Below are 22,547 nucleotides of genomic sequence, written 5' to 3'. Positions count from 1 at the left end.
CAGGGCGCTGGCTCTCCAACCCCCCCAACTTGCTGGCCTCTGTCTCCTCTGCCAGAGCCCTCTCCTCCTCTCCGACCCTCGAATCCTGGGCTCCACGCTCCCCGGAGGCCTTTACTGCATGAAGGCCCGTGCGCTAATCTGGGAACCCCCAAGTTCTTCATTTTAACGTCAGCTTCTCCAGCTCTGCCCCTGAACCTCAGGCCCACACGCCCGCCCGCTGTCCCAACGCCTCCACCTGCTTGTTTCACAGGCATCTTGAACTTAACGCCTCTAGAATGGATCCGCCAACCAGCTTCTCCCAAAGCCTTCCCCACTTCAATAAATGACACCACGGAGGTGCCGGACACCCCCGACCGATCCCACCTGTGATTTCTCTCTAACAGGCGCCGTGCAGTCCATCGGCGCCACTGTCATCCCGTCCGTGAGAGCGGCCTACCCCGCCCCCCGCCCCGCTGATCTCCACAGCAGTGACCTTGGGTCCCAGATGTCACGGCCTCTCACCTGGATGCCACAGCACCACCTAACTGCTCTCTGGCCTTCATTCCCACCCCTGCAGTTTTAACGGGGGCACTTCTCAAACCTAAGCCAGAGCCCATCTCTGTCCTGCTGGGCACCCCCAGGACCTCGCTCCCACCTACTCCACCATGCCCCCAGCCTGCCCGCTCACGAGCCCCTTCTCCTGGCACCTGCCCTTCTCTCTGCTGCAGCTTCACCACCCAGCTTCCAGTCACCCAAACAGGCAGGGCTGTCCCCAGCTCGGGGCCTCTGGCCATTCCTGGACGCCCACAGGTCATGTGCTCTGTGACGCTAGTGGACTCTGTCCAGACACCCCCTCCTCAGTGGCCCTCCCTGCCTACGCCCCCCTCCACCTCTCTCGGCTTCACCTCCCTTCAAAAGACTCATGGTTAACTAACACGAATGTATACATCCTGAGTTCTCTTTATTGTCTGTCTTCTCCTTCTAGATCATACTCTCCACGAGGGCAGGTACTCCACAGATATTTGCAGAATTAAGGAAGGAAGGCTCACATGGACGATTTCAGCCAGTGAGGGAGTCACGGACGGGAATCCATGCACGGCAGGGGCAGCCCCGTGGCCCAGACAAGGGGGCCCACGGGCCCCCTGCCCCTGCTCCACTTGGGGCCGAGAACAGTGCTCTAGCACCCGGGCCCGCGTCAAACAGGCGCATCTCCTCCGCACCACCCACAGGGCTCCGTCTGTTTCACGATCAAATGGAAGCAAGGCATCAGGCGGCTAAAGGTTTCGAGTCGCAAACCCTCACTTGCAGCCTCCCTGGGGTTCACTCAGTCTTACCGAGCTGTTTCCCGGTGTGTTCCTTCTTAGCTTTACTGCAGGAAGAGTTACGTTCTTTTTCAGGGGAGAGACTATTTTCACTGGTTCTAGAATCCCTTCTTCCTAACGTGAAATTTACAATGAAAATACGTATTAAACTTCATCTGTGATGCTGCATATCATCAAACAAGTGACACTAAAACGCACCCACGAACTCCAGGTGATTTGCTCTGCTAGTCTCCACTGGCTAAGGATAAGCAAAAATTATCATATTCTTACACAGAATATTGTTTGGATCCTATAGGGATTCTAGTATGGCCTTAAGATTCTAAGTATGTCTAAGAAACGTGATGCCCTCCCTCTCTAGTAAAGGCAAGGCTTCTCTCCTCGGCGGGAACACAGAGGGCCTGTGTCGCGCACACCTCCTGGGTGCTGGACCCTTCCCCTAAAGCTACCCGCTAAAGCGAGGCAGCACGATAGGGCGCAGTGCCAGCTTTGCTGGGCAAGGACCCGGGGTGAGGTCAGTGCCCGACTGGCAGAGAAGAAAGAGTTCACCAATTTGTCGACAGCTCAGTAAACCTTAATGTCATAAAGCTGGCAACTCTGATAACCAAATCTCTTAAAGAGCAAACAAAAGGAACCCTACAGTTCAAGCTTACCGGTTAACTCACATGCTAACATCCTGAGTTATTAAAAAAGAAAAGCAGATGATACGACCATCAGCTTAGAAAATCAAAACATCAATGGAACAATTATGGGTTAAGATTCAATACAAGCTAGATTTAAGATACATTCACAAAAATCAATAAAGCTTCTATATTCCAACAATGATCACTAAAAATTAATGACGGGAAGAAAGATACCATTTCCAAAAAAACTGAAAACAAAACAAACAATCGAGCAATCCCTGACTGACAGACACACCCAAGCACCCGACACACATCTCGGGAGAGGAGGAGACCCCTGTCTAACTTGAAAGTAGAGGTATCCAATCTTCCCAGAATAACGAAAGCCTAAGTTTCACCCAAGTCCAATTACATCCTGATCCATTTGTTTTGTGGGAGGTGGGATTCTTTGACTAATGAAGTGATTACAAAATACATGTGGAAGAATAGCAAATAAAAGGGCTTAAAACGTCTTTGAAAAGAAAAACGATAGGGAACTAGTAGTGAAACAGAAAAACAGTAGAGCAAAAACAACAACAGAAACACCAGATTCCAGACTCCAAAAGGCATGTGGGGAGATCACAGAGCAGGAGGGAAGGGAACAATTATTTAGTAAGTGACCCTGGAACACCCGATGAGTTATTATGAAAAAGTAAATTCAGAGCCTCATTTTATACCATGAATTAAAATAAGAGATAACCAAAAAGATTAAATATTAAAACGTATGACAAAACACAAACCTTCATCTCTCAAATCTCTGGAAAAACTACAGAAAAAAGACTGGTAGCTTCCAGCGCATAAAAATTAAACACCTAGGCAAGTCAGAAACCAAACAAAATTAGAATAAAAAAAGTGGAAAAAAATGTAAGAAACAAATACTTATTTAAAAATCGGCAGGGGGGTGGTGGTGGGATGAATTGGGAGATTGGGATTGACATACATACACTAATATGTATAAAATAGATACCTAATAAGAACCTGCTGTTAGCACAGGGAACTCCACTTCCCTGTACAGTAGAAACCAACCCAACATTGTAAAACAACTATACCCCGATAAAAAAAAATGAAACAATAAATACTGAAAAAAAAAAATTGGCAGATGCCCTTAACATACAGGGAGCTCACGCAAATTAAGAACACTCAGACTCTGAGTGTTTTCCGTCTATCAAAATCAGCAAGCCTTTCAAACAAATCCCCGGAGAAGGTGTGGGGTAGAGGGTACAGACAGTGTCCACTGTAGCTAAAACCTTACAATGTCCATAATGGCCCTCTGTGCCAGTAATTATACCCTGGGAACCTATCCCACAGAGATCGCCCAAAAGGAAGAGAAAGTTTCTGGCACAAAGAAGTTCACTAAAGCATTTATCAATGTCAAAGAGTGGAACTTACCACCTAAGTTCAATTTCTCAGTGAAAAATTCCAACTACTACATTCTTGCCATACTTCTTTAAGTTTTACAATTTAGGAAAAGGATGACTTTTCAGGAACGACTACTGCTCATTCAAAGTAATTTCATGCTTCCACTGAAAGCCGCCGACACTGCCGGCCTCCAACTGTACTTCCCTGCATTGGACTGACATTCTTTCCCTACTTATCGGTCTGTCACAAGGAGACACATCTTTGGGCAAACCCAGGCCAGGCCCGTTTGCTTCAGCTTCAGCTTCAGCTTTTAGCATGACTGCCAGTGACATTTTCTGCTATGTTTTAAATGCATAAACATCACCCGTCTAAGGGCAGGATGCTCTTGAGGTCCGTCCTGCATCAGGACTAAACTTGCTTACCCATTCAGAAGAGTCAGTGAGACACGGATGACTGATACATATTTCTGGAAAATTAACATTCAGTCACACCTTTTAGACTGGAACACAGATCACGCAGGCGTGCTCTGCCCCTGGTGTCGTGAGCTCACACGTGTGCAAGGGCATGCACGTGCATGTGGGTGTGAAAGCCATATATCGTCATCATTTTCACTCAGTCTTTGTTCATTCCTTCCAAAGGCAAATCTGCTTTCTAGTCACAGAAGCTTTTTCCTACTAGATGTTGTGACTAAAGCAAAGAATCTAGTACTGGGTTTCCCTGGCGGCACAGTGGTTAAGAATCCGCCTGCCAATACTGGGGACGTGGGTTGGAGCCCTGGTCCAGGAGGATCCCACATACTGCGCAGCAGCTAAGCCCGCGAGCCACAACTACTGAAGCCAGCGCGCCTAGAGCCCACGCTCCACAACAAGAGAAGCCACCGCAATGCGAAGCCCGCGCACCACAACGAAGAGTAGCCCCCACTCGCCACAACCAGAGAAAAGCCTGTGCGCAGCAACCAAGACCCAACGCAGCCAAAAATAAAATAAATTAAGAAAAAAGCATCTAGTATCTTCAGCTACATTGTATGATAAATTTTGCAGTACCTTCCACTGAATTTTTGGACCGCCGTTTTGATGTCTTTGTTGTCACTGACCTGGATGCTCCAGTGGAAATCTCAGTCTTAAAGAAAAGAGAATGAAAAAATAAATTAATTGATGCACCACAGAGTGACGCCATGAGCAGATTTATCATTCAAGCTCAAGGAAGAACAAACAGGAAACACAACAACATCCGTGCGCATTCAGAGGGGAACTGACTCCAAGTCAGCGCGGCCAAGCACTTAAGGCCTAAGAGTGTGAGTCAGAAGGAAGCCGAAAGCTCTTTCGCTCTAAATGCAGAATTCCACTTTTTGGTACAGCCCTAAAAAGGTCAGCCGTCCACTGACCATACCTTGAGAATCACTGTCTCATCAGATGAGTTTATGGGGACTCGCCTTCTGTCGCTATATGCTTAATTACCTCAATGCATTTGTGAACAACTCTGAGAGTGAAAACGTACAGTGTGTTTAAACAGAGCGTAAATCAGAGAAAACAGCACATCCCGTCCCTCCCACCGCTGGCTCAGTTCCCTGGCCCGACCCCTCCCTCAACCTGCCACGAGGGCCTCTTAACTAGCCTCCCAGCCTCCACTCCACGCCTGTCCATCTTGCCTGTGGCTGCCCGGATATACTTTCTGAAATGCAAACTGGATGATGAAGTTGGGGTGAGTCTAACCTCCCCAAGACAGCCCGGCCTGGCCTGGACCTCACCCACAGGAATTGCACTGCAGGGTCCCACCGGGCCAGGCAGAGCTTGGACGGGTCCCTCCAGCCGGCCCTCCGGTCCCTGCCTGCCTCGTGACTTAATCCTCTCCCAGACTCCTCCGAAGTGCCACCTCCATCCTCTCCCAAATGACTGCCTTACCCCTCTGTACTCCATATATCATACTTGTCACATAAAGGTACGAGGAGACCCAAGAGTCCACCACAGAGAAGCAGAGAATAAACACACCCCACCTACTTTACAGGCAGTAAACCCTTTAAAGCGGTACTTTTACAACAAAATAAATATGGACCTATTGTGTGTGAGCCTCCACCACGCCCCACCCCGTGCCTCCGTGGACTGGGGGTGGACCACACACAGCACTTACTATTTCAACACAGCTATGGGTTTATGTCTCTCAAAATTATTTTTTCAAGTTTACCTCTGTTTCAGCTTTGGAGTCTTTGAAAGGTCCATCTGATGACTTTTTAGACACCTCTCCTGAGCTTGAGGACTATAAAAAAAAATTTTTTTTTCAAACTCTAGAATTACTCAAGTCTGTAACATCTAAAAATGCGCCGAGATGTTTTCTCTAACACTGACCAACAACAAGATAACCCTTCACACGGGAGCACCATGTCACATCCCAGCCCCGCCCCACTGCGGTCGCTGTGTGGCCTGGACCTCCAAAGGCCCATCCAAGATCTCCACCCACTGGGGGCTGACCAGGAGGCCAAGGGCAGCAGGGGCAGGGCCTCGCAGGGAACTGCAGGGAGCAGCGTCTCCCAGGCCCACACGGTCCCTACGCCAGGCCAGACTTCTCGGAGATGTTCCAGGGATACACAGGGAATCTGGAAACGAGGGAGTCGCCCACTCCTATCTTCTGTGAGGGAACCACTCTCACCTCCCAATGGAGCGGTTCTTTTTGAGCAAAGTCTCCAGACGCTACATCAGGAAAGCACTCTCAAAACAAAAATGACGTGAAAACTAAGCATGTTAAATCAACACCTTAAAAAACCTCACACTTAAATCAGCTCTCAGAAAGACGTATCTCGACATAAGGAGTAGAAGAGACACAATCACTGAGATCTTCCTCCATGAAAAGCAGTGGATGCCTGTTGAGTACTTCAACATTTAACCGTCCTCATGACTGAACTATGAAGGTAGCAGACTATATCCGAAGTAGTTTCCTGTGCGGGCCGGGCTCTGTGCCTGGGGTCCCCCCAGCCCGGAGTGCTCAGTTCCCTACAGACATGGGAGGAGGGCAGCACCCACACGTGGCCACTCTGACCTCAGACTCATCCTCCACCGCCACACGGGGACACACCCGTGACTTCTCAGAGTGCCTTCACACCTGCTGTTTCACAGGCTGAGAGTGTCTCACCATCGTCTCTTCTAAGTCATGGGATTCGACTGGAGGCTGCAGACTGCATGGTAGGGCCCAGGTGAGAGCTGAGTCTCCTCTTCCCTGGAGCTGCCCTCCCAGAAGCCTCGAGGCTCGGCTCTCTGGGGGTCCCACCACTCCTGGGGGAGACAGCAGCCTGCCCCCAGAGCCCCGTTCCACAAAGGAGCCCCAGACGGACACAGAAGGGCCAGTCCAGCAAAATCACCACGACAGGTCTATGAACACCTGCCTTCGGCCAACAAGGGCCAGCTGGGAGCAGGAACGCAGTCCGTTCACCCTGGTCTCACGCACTTAAACAAAACCGTCCCTCGCTCGTGGCTCCAATACATCCCATATATCCACCCATAAAAGTTCTCTTTGGAACTGTCTCTCTACTTAGAAAACCAGTCCCACCACCAGCAACCTCAGTGAACGTCACGGGTGGGACACTGGGTCTGAAGGCCTGGAGAGCTGAGGAGGTGCCCCAGGCAGGCGCTGCCTCGTGAAGTGCACTAGAATGTGCGAGCACCGCACTAAAACCGGCTCCGTGAAAGACTTTTCTTCGACCTCTAAAAAGAAGCAAAAGACGGGGAAGGCCTTGGTTATTTCTAAAACTCCTACGGGAAACCACGCTTTTATGATACATACGCCGTGCTGGGTTACATGACTCCAGGGTGTCCCTGGGAGACCCCAGGGTCCCAGGTAGCATACCGACAGCCAACAGAACCACCGAGCAGACCAGCTGCCAGGCCTGGCGCGCAGTCCGTCCCACGGAGCCCGCTCACCTCCCGGTGCCAGGGATGCGAGGCCACAAGACCAGAGGCCGGCTCGGCAGGAAAGGGCAAGCTGGCCCCTCACCGCCTGGCCGCCTCACTCAGCAGACCTTGTACTTTCCCAGACCTCAGCTTCCTCCTTTCTAGCAGCTGGAGACCAGAGGATTTCCAGGACCTGCCCAGGACACTTTACAGTCGTCTGATGTCCCTGCAAGAACCAGCATTTGCAATGCCAGCCCTGCCAGGAGACTTACCCTATTTACAGCGGGTCTGAAATAACCTGCACGTCGAGAAAACAGTGTCTGAAACCAAAAGAATTTTCTGGAAAACCCTAAATGTACCTGAAAATTTAATTAAACAAGAATTCAGTAAACTGAGGTCTCATTTTACTCCTCTGCTAATGCTTCAGAGACTTAGAAAGTATCCCTAATCCTTAATAAGCGCAGCCATGCCCACACCCCGGGGACCCCACACACTGAGGCTGCCTGGAAACGCTGCTCACAAAGCCACGGGACCCCACACACTGAGGCTGCCTGGAAACGCTGCTCACAAAGCCGGGGACCACTGATCCCCGGTCTCCAGGAGAACGCCCAAAGGCACACACACACACCGCAGACAGGAAAAGCAAAAACCAGTATCACTTTAAGGTTCTCCTAGGAATCCACGACTGTCAGAATTTTAAACTGTTGATAAAGAAATCCAGTTTCCTAATCACACTACAACCAAGACCAGAGTCATTGTGGAGAACACCACGAACCCTTTCTAAGTTAAAGGCAGAGGTTTTCCAACAGGACTTACCTTTCTCCCCGGCTTCTCGCGCTCGCGGCTCCTCTCCCTGTCAGGGTCCCTGGAGCGCTGCCCGTCCCGCACCCTCTGCCGGGCCCGCTCCTGGCCCTTGTGTCGCTCGCGCTCGCTCTCCCGGTCTTTCCACTTCTCCTCCTTTCCGCCCTCGTTCTTCCGCTCGCTCTCCCGCTCTGCGTCCTTGTCCCTGGCCCTCTCCGGCCGGGCCCTGTTCTTGGCCCGCTCGCTCTCCCCTTCGTGGCACTTGTCTCTCTCGGGATCTCTGTGTCTGTCTCGGTCATTCTCCTTGGCCTTCTCCCTGTCCCTTTCCTTTTCTCTTGGTTTGCTTTCTTCCTTTAATTCCTCTTTCTGTTTTCGACCTCCGCTTGTATTTCTCTCGTTTATTTCAGAGTTTCTTCTATCCTAGAAAAAAAAAAAAGCTGGATGACAATATCACTTATAAACGTCTACCTGAACCACAAAAAGCCTCATTATTTCATTTTCAGATGCACGTAACTTGCATTCACCTCTTTATCCTTATGAACCCTGGACGCTTCCTCCCTCACGTTCTTATTATCCAATTCTTGAGGTTTCGACGTCAGTGAGGACCTTCCTTTTGTTTCCGCCTTCTCTCCGGCTAACACTCTCTTCACCGCATCGTCGCTGGAGAGCTTGTCCCAACGTGAGGAAATAAAATGCAAGGTTGCGATGAAATTAGTACGTTTAATAAACATGAATGTCAACACTCAAAGATTGCTCATTAAACGGAATCTTTGTCTCCTAATGGATTTCAAAGGATAAAATATTAAAAGGAAATGAACGTTACCACAGACAACGTACAGCATCTCCTCTAACCGAGCCCTCCAGCACTCCTGCGGTAACAGCGCAGTCCACTCAAGCTAAATGAACCCTGGGGTCCCTTCTACCCAAGGTGCCAAGAGTGGACGTGTGTGCTGTTCAAGGACACCAAAGCTGGCCACACGACTCTACGACACCCTTCACTTCTCACGGGGCCACAGAGGCCCAGCACCGAAAGGGCCTAAGGAATGATCTAACCGGAGCCCCATCAAATGCCAAAATCCCTTCTGCAGCATCCCTGACCACCCCCCAGATCTCGGGTCAGGAATCCCACTGGCCACACACTCCCGCTTTCCGCAAGCCTGCGCTGAGTGACTGCTACACGCCCGGCACTAGACCGCGGGCCGAGGACACGCTGCATACCAGCGAGGCGGCCAAACACAAGAACCAGAAGTCAGTGCGCTGGGGGAACACGACGGGGGTTCCAGCAAGAGCAGCCAATCCCACACGGCTCCCGGGAAGCAGCTCCGCACAGAGAAAGCAGCAGCACAAGCGAGGGAGTGACACCAGGGCAGGAGCCCTCGGGGTGCAGGCACAAGGTGAGAGATGAGAGAAAAGGACCAGAGGAGGCGGGCTTCGTGAGCGGTGCACGGAGCTGGGGGCGAGGGATGCAGCAGGAAGGCTAGTCAGATTTGCTTTTTGGAAAGACGAGCAACGAGAAGGATCTGGGGGTGGGGGCGGGGGACAGAGGTCAGCGCACTGGAAGATCAGCCTCTGCGTCTCCATGCCTTGGACCCAGCACACCAGGGCGAGGCTACCCTGAGGCCCCGGGGGCCAGTCTGATCCCACTCTCCATCTCCCACTGCTGCTGTGTGAGCTGAAGCCCACCTTTCCCATCTTGGTAACATGGAAGGTTAGCCCCCAGCCCATCAGGTCCATGAAGGGCTCTGTTAGCCATGCCCTTGATAAAGGTCCAACTCCGCTCTCCTGGGGGCTACTCAGATCCCACAAAGAAGGCAGGCCCTGGGGATGACCTGCTCCTATGGCCCCAGCTGGACTGTGAGGGAGAAGCCAAGATTCCAGCCCTTGGTGAGGATCTCAGGAAATCCAGTCCCTGCACAAGTGAAACGGGATCTCTTTGAAGGCAGCACAGCTCTGCAAACACCCACCAGGGGAGAGGGAGGGATGGAGGGGAGGAGGGAAAGAGGGAGGGAAGCAGACCCAAGAGGCTGGAAAGGCGGGCAGAGAACAGGGACATCCCACGAGCCCCAAAGATGAAGAAAAGCAGCTCCTCCGGTCCCCCGGTTGGAAACAGTCACCTGCCCTGAAAGGAGGCCCGAAAGGAGAAAGGATTCAGGGCTCAGCAGGCCGGGCACGCAGCCTCCAGCCACGTGCCCAAGAGCAAAGTGTCTGCGGAGTCCCTATTTGATGCTGACAGCTCGTAGACCCTGAGCGTAGCACTGCCTTATCTGTTTCAGCGTGCAGCTTTGAACTACTTCGGCAACTCGGAGGCTCCAGGAGAGGTGGGGTCAGACTGCGAGCACAGGGTTAAAACCCCCTCCTTAAGCACCTCGGCTCCGCTGCGTGGCCTGCCCTCCCCGTCTGGTCACCCCTCCCGTGCTGGCAGCCTCCAGCTCGGGGGCGGCGCTACCTTGTTGAGACAGCACTTTCCGATTCTCTGGAGCAGCTCGTTGGTCCTTTCAGGCTCGTGCCCGGCCACGATGCGAGCCGGTTTTGCCAACAGTGGCTCTCCGGAGACCATGACCACCACGTCTATGGCCTTCTGAAGGAAGCTAATTTTGGTGTCTTTATCCTGAAAGATTTCCATTTAAAACACAAATATTAAAATACTTCAAAAAGAGCTTGCATTGTCTTCAGTATGTCCAACAGGCACAGCTCCCGTTTAGATAAGAAGCTATTTTTAGATGCGTGGTAAATTTAGAAATCCTGACTCTTTGTAACAACCACCACCAAAAAAACTCTTCGGTAAAGCTTTTAGCTGTAGGTGGTGGGCTAGCATCATTAACCTTTGGAACACTCATTCCACCGCTCCAGGATAACGTTAGCGTGCTAGGCAGCTGCCGCAAAGACCACGAAGCGAGGAAGGGCACGTGGCAACGCCCAGAGCCACCAGCCTCGCATGCCAGCCACAGGTCAGCCGTGAGCGAGGGGCCACCACAGCGCACCGCTCACAAAAGCCCTGTTCACGAAGGCGAGCAGGGACAGCGCCTCAAACCTACCTTAACACTGTCGGACTTCATCTCAGCGTCTGTGTAGAGGCCCTTCATGAAACCCGTCATCCTGATCACCTTCAAAAGATAAAGCGAGGCCATGGTCAGCGCCCCACGGGACAGCCCGTGCCCTGGCCTCGCCCACTGCCCACGCTAAGGGCCGCCTGGATCTGTCTACGCCCAGGACGTCATTCATCCACTGACGCAATGAGCACTGAGCGTCTGCCATGTGCCAGGCCTCGTCCCGGCAGGAGCCAGCCTGGTCCTCACAGAACTCAGCCTGGCTGTGACAACAGGTGAACACGATGGACCCGCGGGGCTATAACGGGGGACAGGATCCCTCCTAATCCAGGTGCAGGAGGCCCTGGGGAGTCGGGGACCACTTCCCAGAGCAAATCATATCTAAACTAAGACCAGAAGCTTACGGGAGAAGAACTGGGGGAGCGGGTATTGAGGAAGCACGTGACAAGCAAAAGAAACAGTCCCACTAGGTCCAACTAGGTCCTGTAGGTCCTGTTCGAGGAGCCAGAGGAAGTCTGACAAGAGGAGCCTGAGGCCAGGGAGTCGGCACGAGCCTGACTGGATGGCCTTCGAAGCCATCAGGAATGTGGACTTAGCCTCACTACCACGAGGAGGCCCCGAGGGGTGCACAGACAGGAAATGGCCTCCTGTGAGGATGGCTCAGGTCAGTGGAGAGCGCGGACTTTGGAAAGAAGAGGGACTTCCCAGCCTGGGTTTCTCCTCGCCACTGGGTCACTCACTTCCTGGGACACAGGGGTGCTCTGTGCCACGTCACTTTTGCTCTTCCCCGACCCCTTCCTCTCCTCAGTCAACCTGGACCTCCCAGCTACCCCTCAGTCAGGCTTTGGGGGTGGTGATGTGTTCTGTTCCTCCCCACCTCCAGACACACCAGGGCCCTGGCTTCTCTCAGACCAGAGGTTTTCAAAATGCGGCAGGTCACTATAAAGTCAATGTAATGGGTAGCAATAAGCATTTTTTAATAAAACATATAAGAAAATATCAGACTGCACTGTATGTGGTTAGGATGCATATTGCCTATATGTGTGTGTCCTGGGTCAGATATAAAGAGTATTTATTACCTTAAAAAAAAAAGACAGTCCCACACTAATATTAGGCTCCTTCTCTGAGACCAAGCTACAACTAGCTAGCTATTAATTAAGCTAGCTTTCATTCCTCAAACTACTTAACAGCTGTGCTGGTTTTCTTCCTGACAAGACAGGTGGAACATCAGCAGTACCCTGCATTTAACATTCCTGGAACTTCTACATCCTCAAAAGGAAAAACCTTTGGAGCTTTTTCCAGTGTGCTGACAGTTAAACCTGTGAGCAGTCATTTTAACCAACAAGAGACATGAATTTCGCAGGATCAGTGCTTCAATTTATGAAAGAGGCAGAGTTGGTTTAGCAGTAGCTAAAATACTAACAGGGACATCTGAATACAATACTCAGGGGCAGTGAAGAATTTTCGTACAAGGATCTGCACATATTATCTGAAAATGCTTTCCAGATGTCCACTGTCCTAACATCTTTATTGAGTAGGTGACAATTAACGTATTTATCTTTACACAGGTAGAGAAATTAATTTTGACCTTAGATTAGGAAAAAACTGAGGAAGAAAAGCAGACCAGTGGATCCCGACTGGGAACACGGAACTCCTTCCCCACACCCTGGTTACCTGGCCAACCAAGCCGATTCCTGCCCGAACCTTCCTCCTCCTCCGCCCTTCCAGGAGGTGGGGACAGCAGCCACCATGAGCCCAGGGCCACACCAAGACCCACAAGATGAGGTGTGGCCCCCAGCCTCCTTCCTGGCTCTGTTTCAGTGAAGAGATGGGACTAACACAGAAAATGAAAGTGTGAGGCTGGGCGGCAACCGCTGTAGTTGGCCACTCACCTCCTGGCTAAGTGACTTGACCCCTCCTGGGTTAGAGGACGCTACCTGCCTACTTCACAGGGCGGGGGTGATGCAGCTCAAGGCCCGGCTCCCACCAGGCTCTCCACGCAGCCACGTCCCTTCCCCAAACACTGTCCAGGGCAGGTCTAAGTGCTGCACTAGGTTAGGAGGAGGGGGAGGCCAGTCAAGGCAGCCCTTGGGATGTGGGTGGGTTTCAAGAGAGCTGTGAGAACGATTAGGGTTTTTAACAGAGAGAGGCACACATTGTAAGCTAAGCTAAGATAGCAAAAACAAGCAAAGCAAAATTTGTGTAATTTCCAGCACCTGCTGGAAAGAGTGAGAAGTGAAGTTTAAGGACAAACACGGGGCAAGAGTGGGAGCCTGAGCCCCTGGACACCTGCAAGTTCGAGCTCTTAACTCCCCAAGAGCATGCCCGAGTTTCCAAGGTCAACACTGCACTCAGGTGCACCACGGAAATGGGCGCTGCCACCCTGAGTTACAGGAGCCTTGACTGATTCCATTCAACAATGAATGTTTGTCGTGCACCTTCTGTGTACCGTACCCAGGATATGCCAACAAACAAGCTACCGTCCACGTCACTCAGGAATTCACCAGCCAGTGGGGAAAAGTTTACAGACAACCCATCTCAAGACATGCTCTTCCGTTTATCAGCAAACACTGACCTGCTCTTTTATAGCGTCTTCTTTTCAGGTCCCCTAAACCACCTTCAATCAATTCACCCACAGGTACTGATTAAGCATCCAGTATGTGGTGACCACAGTGGAGCAGGTGGAGGGAAACTTGGGGAGAGGGAGTTTATACAAAAAAAAAAAAAAGAATGATTTCTTTCTCCCGGGATTTGTAAGCACTCTTCACATGCTAGACACCGCAGCAAAAAAAATCACAGAAACAGCTTTGCCAGGTAGAGTGGAAGATGTGCTCTAAGAGATACATGGGTAGGATGGGATGAAATAAGAATGCTCTCCAAGGGGCCGGGAGTCTACCCGGAAGAGGGGGCTCAGGGGGTTGGCGCGAAGGGGAGCACAGGGGTGAGAGCAGAGGCGCCGCGGAATCCGGCCAAAGCCCGGCTCCTCGGGCAGGGGACGCGCTCAGCGACGCGAGGTCCGACCCTGACGCCAGCCCTGGTCCCGACCCACAACCCGGCAGTGACCCCCGACCCGCATCCCGACCCTCACCCCGACCCCCACAAGGGTCCTGACCCCCGACCCGCACCCCGAGCCCCACAAGGGCCCTGACCCCCGGCCTGCACCCAGACAGCGCACCGGGACCCCGGCCCCGACCCCGACGAACCCCGGACTGCACCCCGACCCCCGCCCCGGCCCGGTGCTCACCTCCGTGATGATGTCGTGCAGGTAGCGGAACGGGGGCTTGTTCAGCAGCTTCTCCGTCAGCGGCGGCCTCCGAATCACCTTCCCCAGAGCCTCCTGCGTCCGCTTCACCACCGCCGCGTTCATGGCGGCGCCGCCCGCGTCTCGCCGGCCGCCGAGCCTAAACCCCGCTCCCCGGCCGCCGTCGGCCCCGCCGCCGCCGCCAGGTCCGGCCTAGACGCGCCGCTCGGGTTTCCATCCCACAGTGCACCGGAGTCGGCCAAGGCGCGTGCGCGGGGCCGCGGCCCTCGGTCGCCAGGGCGGCGCGGCCTTAGCAACGGACCAGCGGCGGCGCCCCGGCCCCTGTCCCACTGCGCGCGCACGCAGCAAAAAAAATCACAGAAACAGCTTTGCCAGGTAGAGTGGAAGATGTGCTCTAAGAGATACATGGGTAGGATGGGAAGAAATAAGAATGCTCTCCAAGGGGCCGGGAGTCTACCCGGAAGAGGGGGCTCAGGGGGTTGGCGCGAAGGGGAGCACAGGGGTGAGGGCTGCCTCAGCGTCCCTGCCCGGTGACAGCGCCGAACCCCTCCACCGCTCAGCAGCCTCGGGAAAAAGCTGTTCGCCCCGCGTTAGAGGAGCCCTCCCGAGGACTGGATAGCAGCGACGCCGCTTCCAAGGTTCACCTCAGGGGGACCGGACTAAGCTATCTCAAAAGACACGTACCTTATCCTGTTGTTACTTAACGTGGCTTCTTGGAAGAGTAACTCCTTTTCTCTGAGGCTATGTTTCTGTTCCTATAAAGCAGGGATAATATGTGCCAGCCTCCCTAACTCCCAGGGAGATGAGGACCAAACGATGCTTCAGGGCTTTGTAACCAGGATGAAGCCGCTCCCTTGTTGTTCTGCCAGGTGTCTGTGGTTCTGTCCCATCTGTCTTCCATCCGCCACGCACAGGCTCACTGCAGATACTTCTATCAATTTTGAAGCTTTGTGGTCTGTTTTTAGTTCTTCTATTGGATACCTTTATAATTTTTATTTACATTCATTTTTACCATTTTCAATGCGCTCCATTCTTTATGTGTTCTTTGCTCGAGATGTATCTGGATGTGGAGTTTTTTAACTTAAAATTTATATTTGACTTTTTAAAATATTTATTTATTTGGCTACGTCAGGCCTTCGTTGCAGCACGCGGAATCTTCGTTGGCGGTATGTGGGATCTATCGTTGTGGCTGTAAAGTCCGTTGGCCCGGGTGAAAGGAGGCCCGGGGGTAAGAGAAAACATCGACCAGTATGAGGTAGGAGAGGCATTGGAACATAACGACCTCACCTGTTCTGGGAATCAACAAGAGACTCTAACTTCCTGCCCAGAAAACAATGGGGCTGACGGTAAGGGAAAATGGGCTTACGCCCCACAACAGACCAACCAACACCTGGCCCTGCTGTAGCCTCACCAAATAAGGAATTACCCTGTATAGCAAACCACCCCCTCCCCTTGCAAGCCGCCTTCTGCTTTTACCCCAATAAAAATTCCCCTCATCCAGTACTGGACGCGACTTCTCTGGCCCCTTTCTCTCGGACCAGTGAACCTCGCCCGGGAGCGCTCCCTAATAAAGCTCACTTGAAGCTTTCCTTTGTTTCGCGGTGCCGTTTTGTTAAGATCCGACCTTACAGTGGCGCTCCTTGCGGCGCGCGGGCTTCTCTCTAGTTGTGGCGTGCGTGCGGGTTTTCTCTTCTCTAGTTGTGGCCTGGGCTCCAGAGCGCAGGGGCTCTGTACTTTGCGGCACGCGGGCTCTCTAATTGAGGCGCGAGAGCTCGGTAGTGGCGCTCAGGCTTAGTTGCCCCGCGGCATGTGGGATGTTAGTTCCCCGACCAGGGATTGCGCCCATGTCCCCTGCATTGGAAGGCGGATTCTTTACCACCGGACCACCAGGAAAGCCCCCGATTATTATTGACATTCAATAAAATTCACCCATTTTAAGTGTACAGCCTGTTGCGTTTTGGTAATTTTACACAATTATGCTACCGTCGCCACAATCAAGATACAGAACAGTTCCTGTACCCTAAAACATTTTCTCCTGCTCATTTGCAGTTCATCTCCTCCCCCACGCCAGCCCCAGGCAACTGCAACTGTCGTTATAACCATGCCTTTCCTAGAGTTCCATATGAATGGAATCGTACAGTACATAGTCTTCTGTGTTTAATTCTTTCCTTTATAATGTTTTGAGATTCATCCATATGTCATTCCTTTTTGCAGCTGAGTAGTGTCCGTAGTACGATTTGGTTATCTGTTCAACAGTTGATGCATATTTGAGTTGCTTTCATTTCTTATTATTTATGAGTAACACTACTAAGACCATTCACATACAAGTCTTTGTATGAACATACGTTTTCATTTCTCTTGGCTAAATACCTAGAAATAGGATTGCTGGATTATATGGTAAGAACATGCTTAACTTTGCAAGAAGCAACCGCACTGTTTTTAAAGTGGCTGCATCAGTTTTCATTTGCCCTAGCAACGTATGGCATTCCCAGTTGCTCCATATCCCCTGGCAACACCTGATGTGTCAGTCTTTTTAATTTTAGCCATTCTAATAGGTATGTAATAGTATCTTATTATGGTTTTAATTTGCATTTCTCTGGTAATTACTGAGTTCAAGCACTTTTTGTGTACATGCGCACTTTTCATTTTCATGGGCATTCATGTATATTTGGTGAGGATCGCCTACAAAGTATCATTCAGGCATTTATTGAAGCACTGCCGTGCGCCGAGTATTGTTTAGGTGCGGGGGATTTCTGTGGAACTACACACCTTCTAGTAAGCAACTTCCACAGCAGCAGTTGATCACTGCTCCTAGGACCATAGCTCTCTCTGCTGCTAACTGCATCCAGGACCATGTGAGCATTGGTTATCTAGCCAGAGGCCAGATGAACGGCCAGAGCTCATCTCCCTCCAGCAGTGCCAACCTCATTTCTTTCCACACTTCACCACGCACGTGGGCTGGCTGTAAGAGACTTTACTGAGCGGTTGAGAGAAGCCTAAGAGGTGACAACCTGTGAGGGAAGGCATTTGATAACACTCACTGTGTAGAGCTCTTCCACGGTCCATGAGGAAGAAAGCCCCCGGAGAATCGTGCTCTCAGAGAGATTCCCTCCCGGGTGGCCCTCGGCTAGTAACCCTGCTTCCCCACTTCCAAGTCCACCCCTTGACCAGAGCACCTCCATCCTCTGGCCCCTGCCTTATCAAATCTTCCTGGCTTTCTGGAAACCCCACTCTACCCATGGGAGCTTTTGTCTTCCCATCCATCCCCTTTCTCCCAGCAGTACACTTCCCAGAGTCTGGGTTCTCCCGTCCAGACCCACAACCCAAGGTCTTGGTAGGACAGTCCCCTGTGGCATTTGGCACCTTGGTCCCTTGGGTGATGGTGGACACTGTGAACTAGGCTCCTTCCAGGGCTCTCAGATTCCTGTTATCCTCCTTGTCGTCCACACACTTATCTTTATCACACATGTATCCTGTTGCCCAAGAGCAAACATTCATTCTTAAACAGTCCATCAAACGCCATAAAGAAGCGTAAAACAGTTTCCCAACTGCCTCGTCATTTCTGAGCGTCCTCACCCACGCTGATGCTAGTACTTCACATCACGGAGGATGGTATTCACTCCCTTCCCCCTCCCCGTCCACCACCCGACCCCACCTCAGGCCCCCTGGAAGTCTATTAGAAGGGGGGCCATAATGGGACTGTGTACTTCTTCAAGGCTGGGCCCTTAGTTCATGAAGCTCGGCCCAAAGCTCTGCGGTGATTAAGCCCTTAGACGAGGATGCACCAGCTTCCTGCCCTCCAGGCGTTAGGGAGAGAAGGAAGGGGAACTCACTGGCACAGAGCGGCCAGGCCCCCGGGGCCTGCAGCAGATGCGGAAGACGCTGTGGAGTCTGAGAGCTGGGGTGTCCCACCCAGACCTCTTCCTCCACCTGCCCACCGTGGCCAAGCTGGGAGCCCAGAGTCTCCCCTCAGGGGCACCCACCTGTGAGCTTTGAACACTGGCTGGGCTTGGCCTGAGCAGGGGCAAAGGGGGAACTCAGGGAGGTCAGTGACCTTGGCCTCTGACCCCCAAGTACCCTGCCTTCTCAACAGAGGCTCCCCAGCCTCCTGCCCAGAAAGTTCACGCCAGGCAGAATCCTTCTCTGGGCCCGGAGCAGCCAGGGCAGCTGTGGCCAGTAACCGGCTTGTCTGTGAGCGGTGGAGGAGGGGGTATGGCTGTGGAGAGTCCTCTGACCCCGAGGGTCCACCGAGGACCCCAGCCGGTGCCGCACGAGGAGGAATCGTGTTTCTCCCACAGCTGTGGAGAGTAGGGGGACTTCTAGGCTGAGGAGGCCCTGTGGAGGCCGGAGGGCACAGGCCTGGCCCCTCTCTGCGGGACCGTGAGAGAGGGTGTGAGATCTGAGATCTGGGACAAGGGAGCAGGGTCACCACCCCGCACTGAGGGCCTGTCTGGGCGGAGGTGACTGTCGAGTGGACATGAGTCCCTGTAGGTCACGTCCTTAACACTGTCCCTAGGTGAGTCCTCGCCTCCTACCTGGAAGGCAGGTGGGCAGGCATTCTGGGGCCTGGGAAAGCAGGGCTAGTGCATGCAGCTAAGGATTCCTGCCTCCAGGAAAGAGACCTGGCACCAGGGCCTCAGGAGTCGGGGCGGGAGGAGGGCGCCAGCCTGAGGCCTCCAGTTCTGGGGGCTGGCTGCAGGGAGTGGGGGCTCTGTACCCTGAATGCCCCTAAGTTCCTCAGAGTCATGAAAGGATTAGAGAAAAAGGCAGAGCACATAAAAAAGTGTCATTCATAAAAAAAGATAATTGATTGAATAACTAGAGAAAATCACAGCAAAGAAAGTGTTTGAAACATAAAAGCCTGGCAGGAGATGCTTTTGAAATCGGCAGTTTCTGAATGAATGAATGAACGAAGTAGCCGTGGCCAGGACTCACCCCAGGAGGGAAAGTCCACAAAACAAGGTGGCTTCCAGGCCCTATCTTCCCTTGCCTGAGAGGCAAACATGCCTAGAGACAAAGGCCCACAGAGGCTGGGGAGGCCCAAGCCTGAGCTCCACATCTGAGAAGAGCCCAGAATGTAGGTCAGCCAGAGGGACGGGCTGGGAAGCAGGCACCAGGAGAAGGAGAAGTGGCCAGAGCCTGGGGACAGCCTCAGAAGGGCAGGTATCAGGCTGTACGGCCAGTAAAGTGCCTTGCTGTATACTCCGTCATCTAAGCCACGAGGTAACTGACATCATTTTGTGAAACCTGAGGGGTCTGCCTAGAAGGCTTTGTCCCCTCCTCTCCAAGTGAGCCTAGAAGACAAAACCTTCTATCTGTCCCTAAACTTGCTAAGATCATTTCTGCCCCAGGACCTTTGAACTTGCCGGTCTTTTCAGCTGAATAACACTGGTCCCCCAGATCTTCATATGGCTGCATCCTTGCCATTATTTGGGTCTCAAATCACATGTGACATCCTCAGAGATGTCAAAAGTAAACCACATCTGAACTCTCCAGTCTGTTAATTTACTTTCTTCAAAGTACTTATCACTCTCTGGAAGTAATTTTTAAAATTCATATCTGCCTTTTCATTTTCTGTCTCCTCTCCCACCCCAGTTTCCCCCCAGAAAGTGAGTTCCACTTGTACAGGTTGATTTGCTCACCTCTGAATCCCCTGTACCTTCAACACTGTCAGATGCATACGATACTCAATACCTATTTGCCAAACGCTGAGTAGCTTATGCAGTTAGTAGAAGTGCTCTTTCCTAAGGGCTCTTAGTAACATGGTCACTTATACCGCAAGTTTAAATGAAAAAATCAAGCTATGATGTTACGTGGACAGTATGATCTCAGTCATGTTAAATGTGTACTTGTGTGAGTGTGTTTGAGTGTGTGAATAAGTCCAGCAGTCCCAAGGTTTCAGAGATGATCTTGGAGTTGGGATAATGGGACATTTCTCTGCTTCTTTATACCTCATTGTAATTTAGATTTATTTCTCAATAAATAATAACTTTTCAATCAAAAACAAAAGTTAAAGGTTGTCAGAGGAAGCCCCCACTTAGGAAAAACCACAATATTGATGCCTTGTTGGTGAATGCTCTGGGTGCCCATTTATACCCCATTCAAATATAACTGTATCTGGGCTTCCCTGGTGGCGCAGTGGTTGAGAGTCCACCTGCCGATGCAGGGGACGCGGGTTCGTGCCCCGGTCCGGGAAGATCCCACATGCCGCAAAGTGGCTGGGCCCGTGAGCCATGGCCGCCGAGCCTGCGCGTCCGGAGCCTGTGCTCTGCAACGGGAGAGGCCACAACAGTGAGAGGCCCGCGTACCGCAAAAAAAACAAAACAACAACAACAACAACAATATATATATATATAAAACTGCATCTAACAGGATCATTTAGGAGACTGAAGTTTACCTGGTACTGTGGTGAGTTCCCCAAATTAGCAGCGACCAGCTGTCACTTTACTTGTAACCAGCTGTGTGACTTTTTGGTCAATTCTGGCCTTTTTAGTCCTCATCTATTTCACCAGGAAAGCGAGGGATTTGAATTAGATAAGCTCAGACGCCTCCTCCAATAATTATCCCTAATGACAAGCGCTTGGAGCAACGCCCCACAGAAGAATCCGGGCCGAGCCAGATTCCACCAGGATTTTCTTAAACCGGGATCTCCCAGGACCTAGAGATCTGATGGAGGGCCCTTACATCCATGAAAACACAGACAGAATAATTGTTCAGGGCACCTTCCTGGAGTGGAGGAGGGGGGCGTCCATGGCTTTCCTCTTATTTGAACAGAGGGGCTGGTTCTCAAACAAAGGGCGAGAATCATCTGCTGTTAGAGACCCAAGCAAGCCCTTTCCAGGAAAGCCTGGTTAACTAGTGTCCGAAGTCAGTCAGGGTTTGCCCGAAAGCACGAGGACAAGGCACACACGTGGACTTGGCGCTTTCTGCCAGAGTAGGTGTCACAGGAGGGCAGGCGGGCGGGTTCCGAGGCCTCAGCGCTGCCTGGCGCTGCCCCTCCGCCTCGCTGGGCCCAGCCCCTCCCTCCGGAGTGCCTTCCACACACCGTCCACGTGAGCCACACACCGTGAGCCACACACCGTCCACGCCTCAGAGCGGAGTTTCAGAGCACAGCTTCTGTCTGAATCATGTAAAAACTGAGTTTTCCACCCAAACTATGCCAGCCTGCCACCCCTGCAAGCCCAGTAGGCTTGTGGGTCATTCCTCAGGAAGCTTCCCCTGACCTGCACCTCCGGGTGCCTCGCCAGGTGGCCCACGGCCGCCCATCAGCTTCCTCGGGGCTGCACCTAAACGAGATATTGTATAAAGGGATGTACCGTGTCTCCTCCCCGCTAGAACGCAAGCTCCAGGAAGACAGGAGCCTGCTCTGCTGTCTCCTTGGTACACACGGTGCATCTTGGCTAGATGAGCCAAAGTCTGAAACCACTGTCACGGATGCTGTGGACGGCCACCCAGATGCTTCTCGGACCAAAGCCCACTCCACAAGGAGCACTGGTCCTTGTTGGCTCCCAGCTAAGCTCCTCTCTGGGGAAATTCAACCAAAGCGGCTTACCTCCCCCCTCTTCCCCCCGGGGAGTCCCCATTCGAGTTGGGGCTACAAACCCACTTTCTCAGGGACCTCCACCTAATATAGTTGCTATCAGGACTGGTCTGGGGAAGCAGCCTCTAACCTGAGACTTTGAAGCCGAATCACCCACTGGCCAGCTGAACTGAAATCCCCATCATTAATGTAAGAGTGGGAGAACTGAGCTCCTGGTGCAGTAGGGATGCAACTGTGAAGAATCTCCCCAGCGCTGGAGGGATGGGAGTCCAGCAAGAGGGCACTATCTTCATCTGAAAGAAGCATGGGGTCAGTTGGTGGCTGTGGGGTTGCCAGGGCAGTGGGTAAAGACAATGAAGGCTGAGGCTGAGAGTCAGAGGACGTCCTTGGCAGGTCATAAAGAAACCCTTGCCTCTTGCAGCCAAAGATCAGAAATAGCTGGGGATCAGGTCCAACATTAATTTTTTTTTTTTTTTTTTTGTGGTACGCGGACCTCTCCCGCAGAGCACAGGCTCCGGATGTGCAGGCTCAGCGGCCATGGCTCACGGGCCCAGCCGCTCCGCGGCATGTGGGATCTTCCCGGACCGGGGCACGAACCCGCGTCCCCTGCATCGGCAGGCGGACTCTCAACCACTGCGCCACCAGGGAAGCCCCAACATTAATTTTAAGGGCAGCGGAGCTCCAGAGAAGGTTTATTTCTCAA

At 52.3% G+C, this 22,547-nt stretch overlaps 1 protein-coding gene across 2 annotated transcripts in view; it reads right to left on the bottom strand.

Annotated features, from left to right (window-relative positions):
- TRAF3IP1 (TRAF3 interacting protein 1) overlaps nucleotides 1-14,409 on the bottom strand; it is a 66,529-nt gene extending 52,120 nt beyond the window's left edge. For both annotated transcript variants that reach the window (XM_065880742.1, XM_065880743.1), the window contains exons 1-7: nucleotides 14,287-14,409; nucleotides 11,031-11,099; nucleotides 10,442-10,603; nucleotides 8,520-8,663; nucleotides 8,011-8,415; nucleotides 5,498-5,569; nucleotides 4,360-4,435 (exon numbers count right to left, since the gene is read on the bottom strand). In XM_065880742.1, coding sequence (XP_065736814.1) covers nucleotides 4,360-4,435; nucleotides 5,498-5,569; nucleotides 8,011-8,415; nucleotides 8,520-8,663; nucleotides 10,442-10,603; nucleotides 11,031-11,099; nucleotides 14,287-14,409 — 1,051 coding nt within the window. The remainder of the gene's footprint in view (nucleotides 1-4,359; nucleotides 4,436-5,497; nucleotides 5,570-8,010; nucleotides 8,416-8,519; nucleotides 8,664-10,441; nucleotides 10,604-11,030; nucleotides 11,100-14,286) is intronic.
- Between the last annotated feature and the right edge of the window lie 8,138 nt (nucleotides 14,410-22,547).

This window comes from Phocoena phocoena, chromosome 7 (genome assembly GCF_963924675.1).
Source record: "Phocoena phocoena chromosome 7, mPhoPho1.1, whole genome shotgun sequence".
Taxonomy (NCBI): domain Eukaryota; kingdom Metazoa; phylum Chordata; class Mammalia; order Artiodactyla; family Phocoenidae; genus Phocoena; species Phocoena phocoena.
This window is presented reverse-complemented; position numbering and strand designations above follow the sequence as displayed.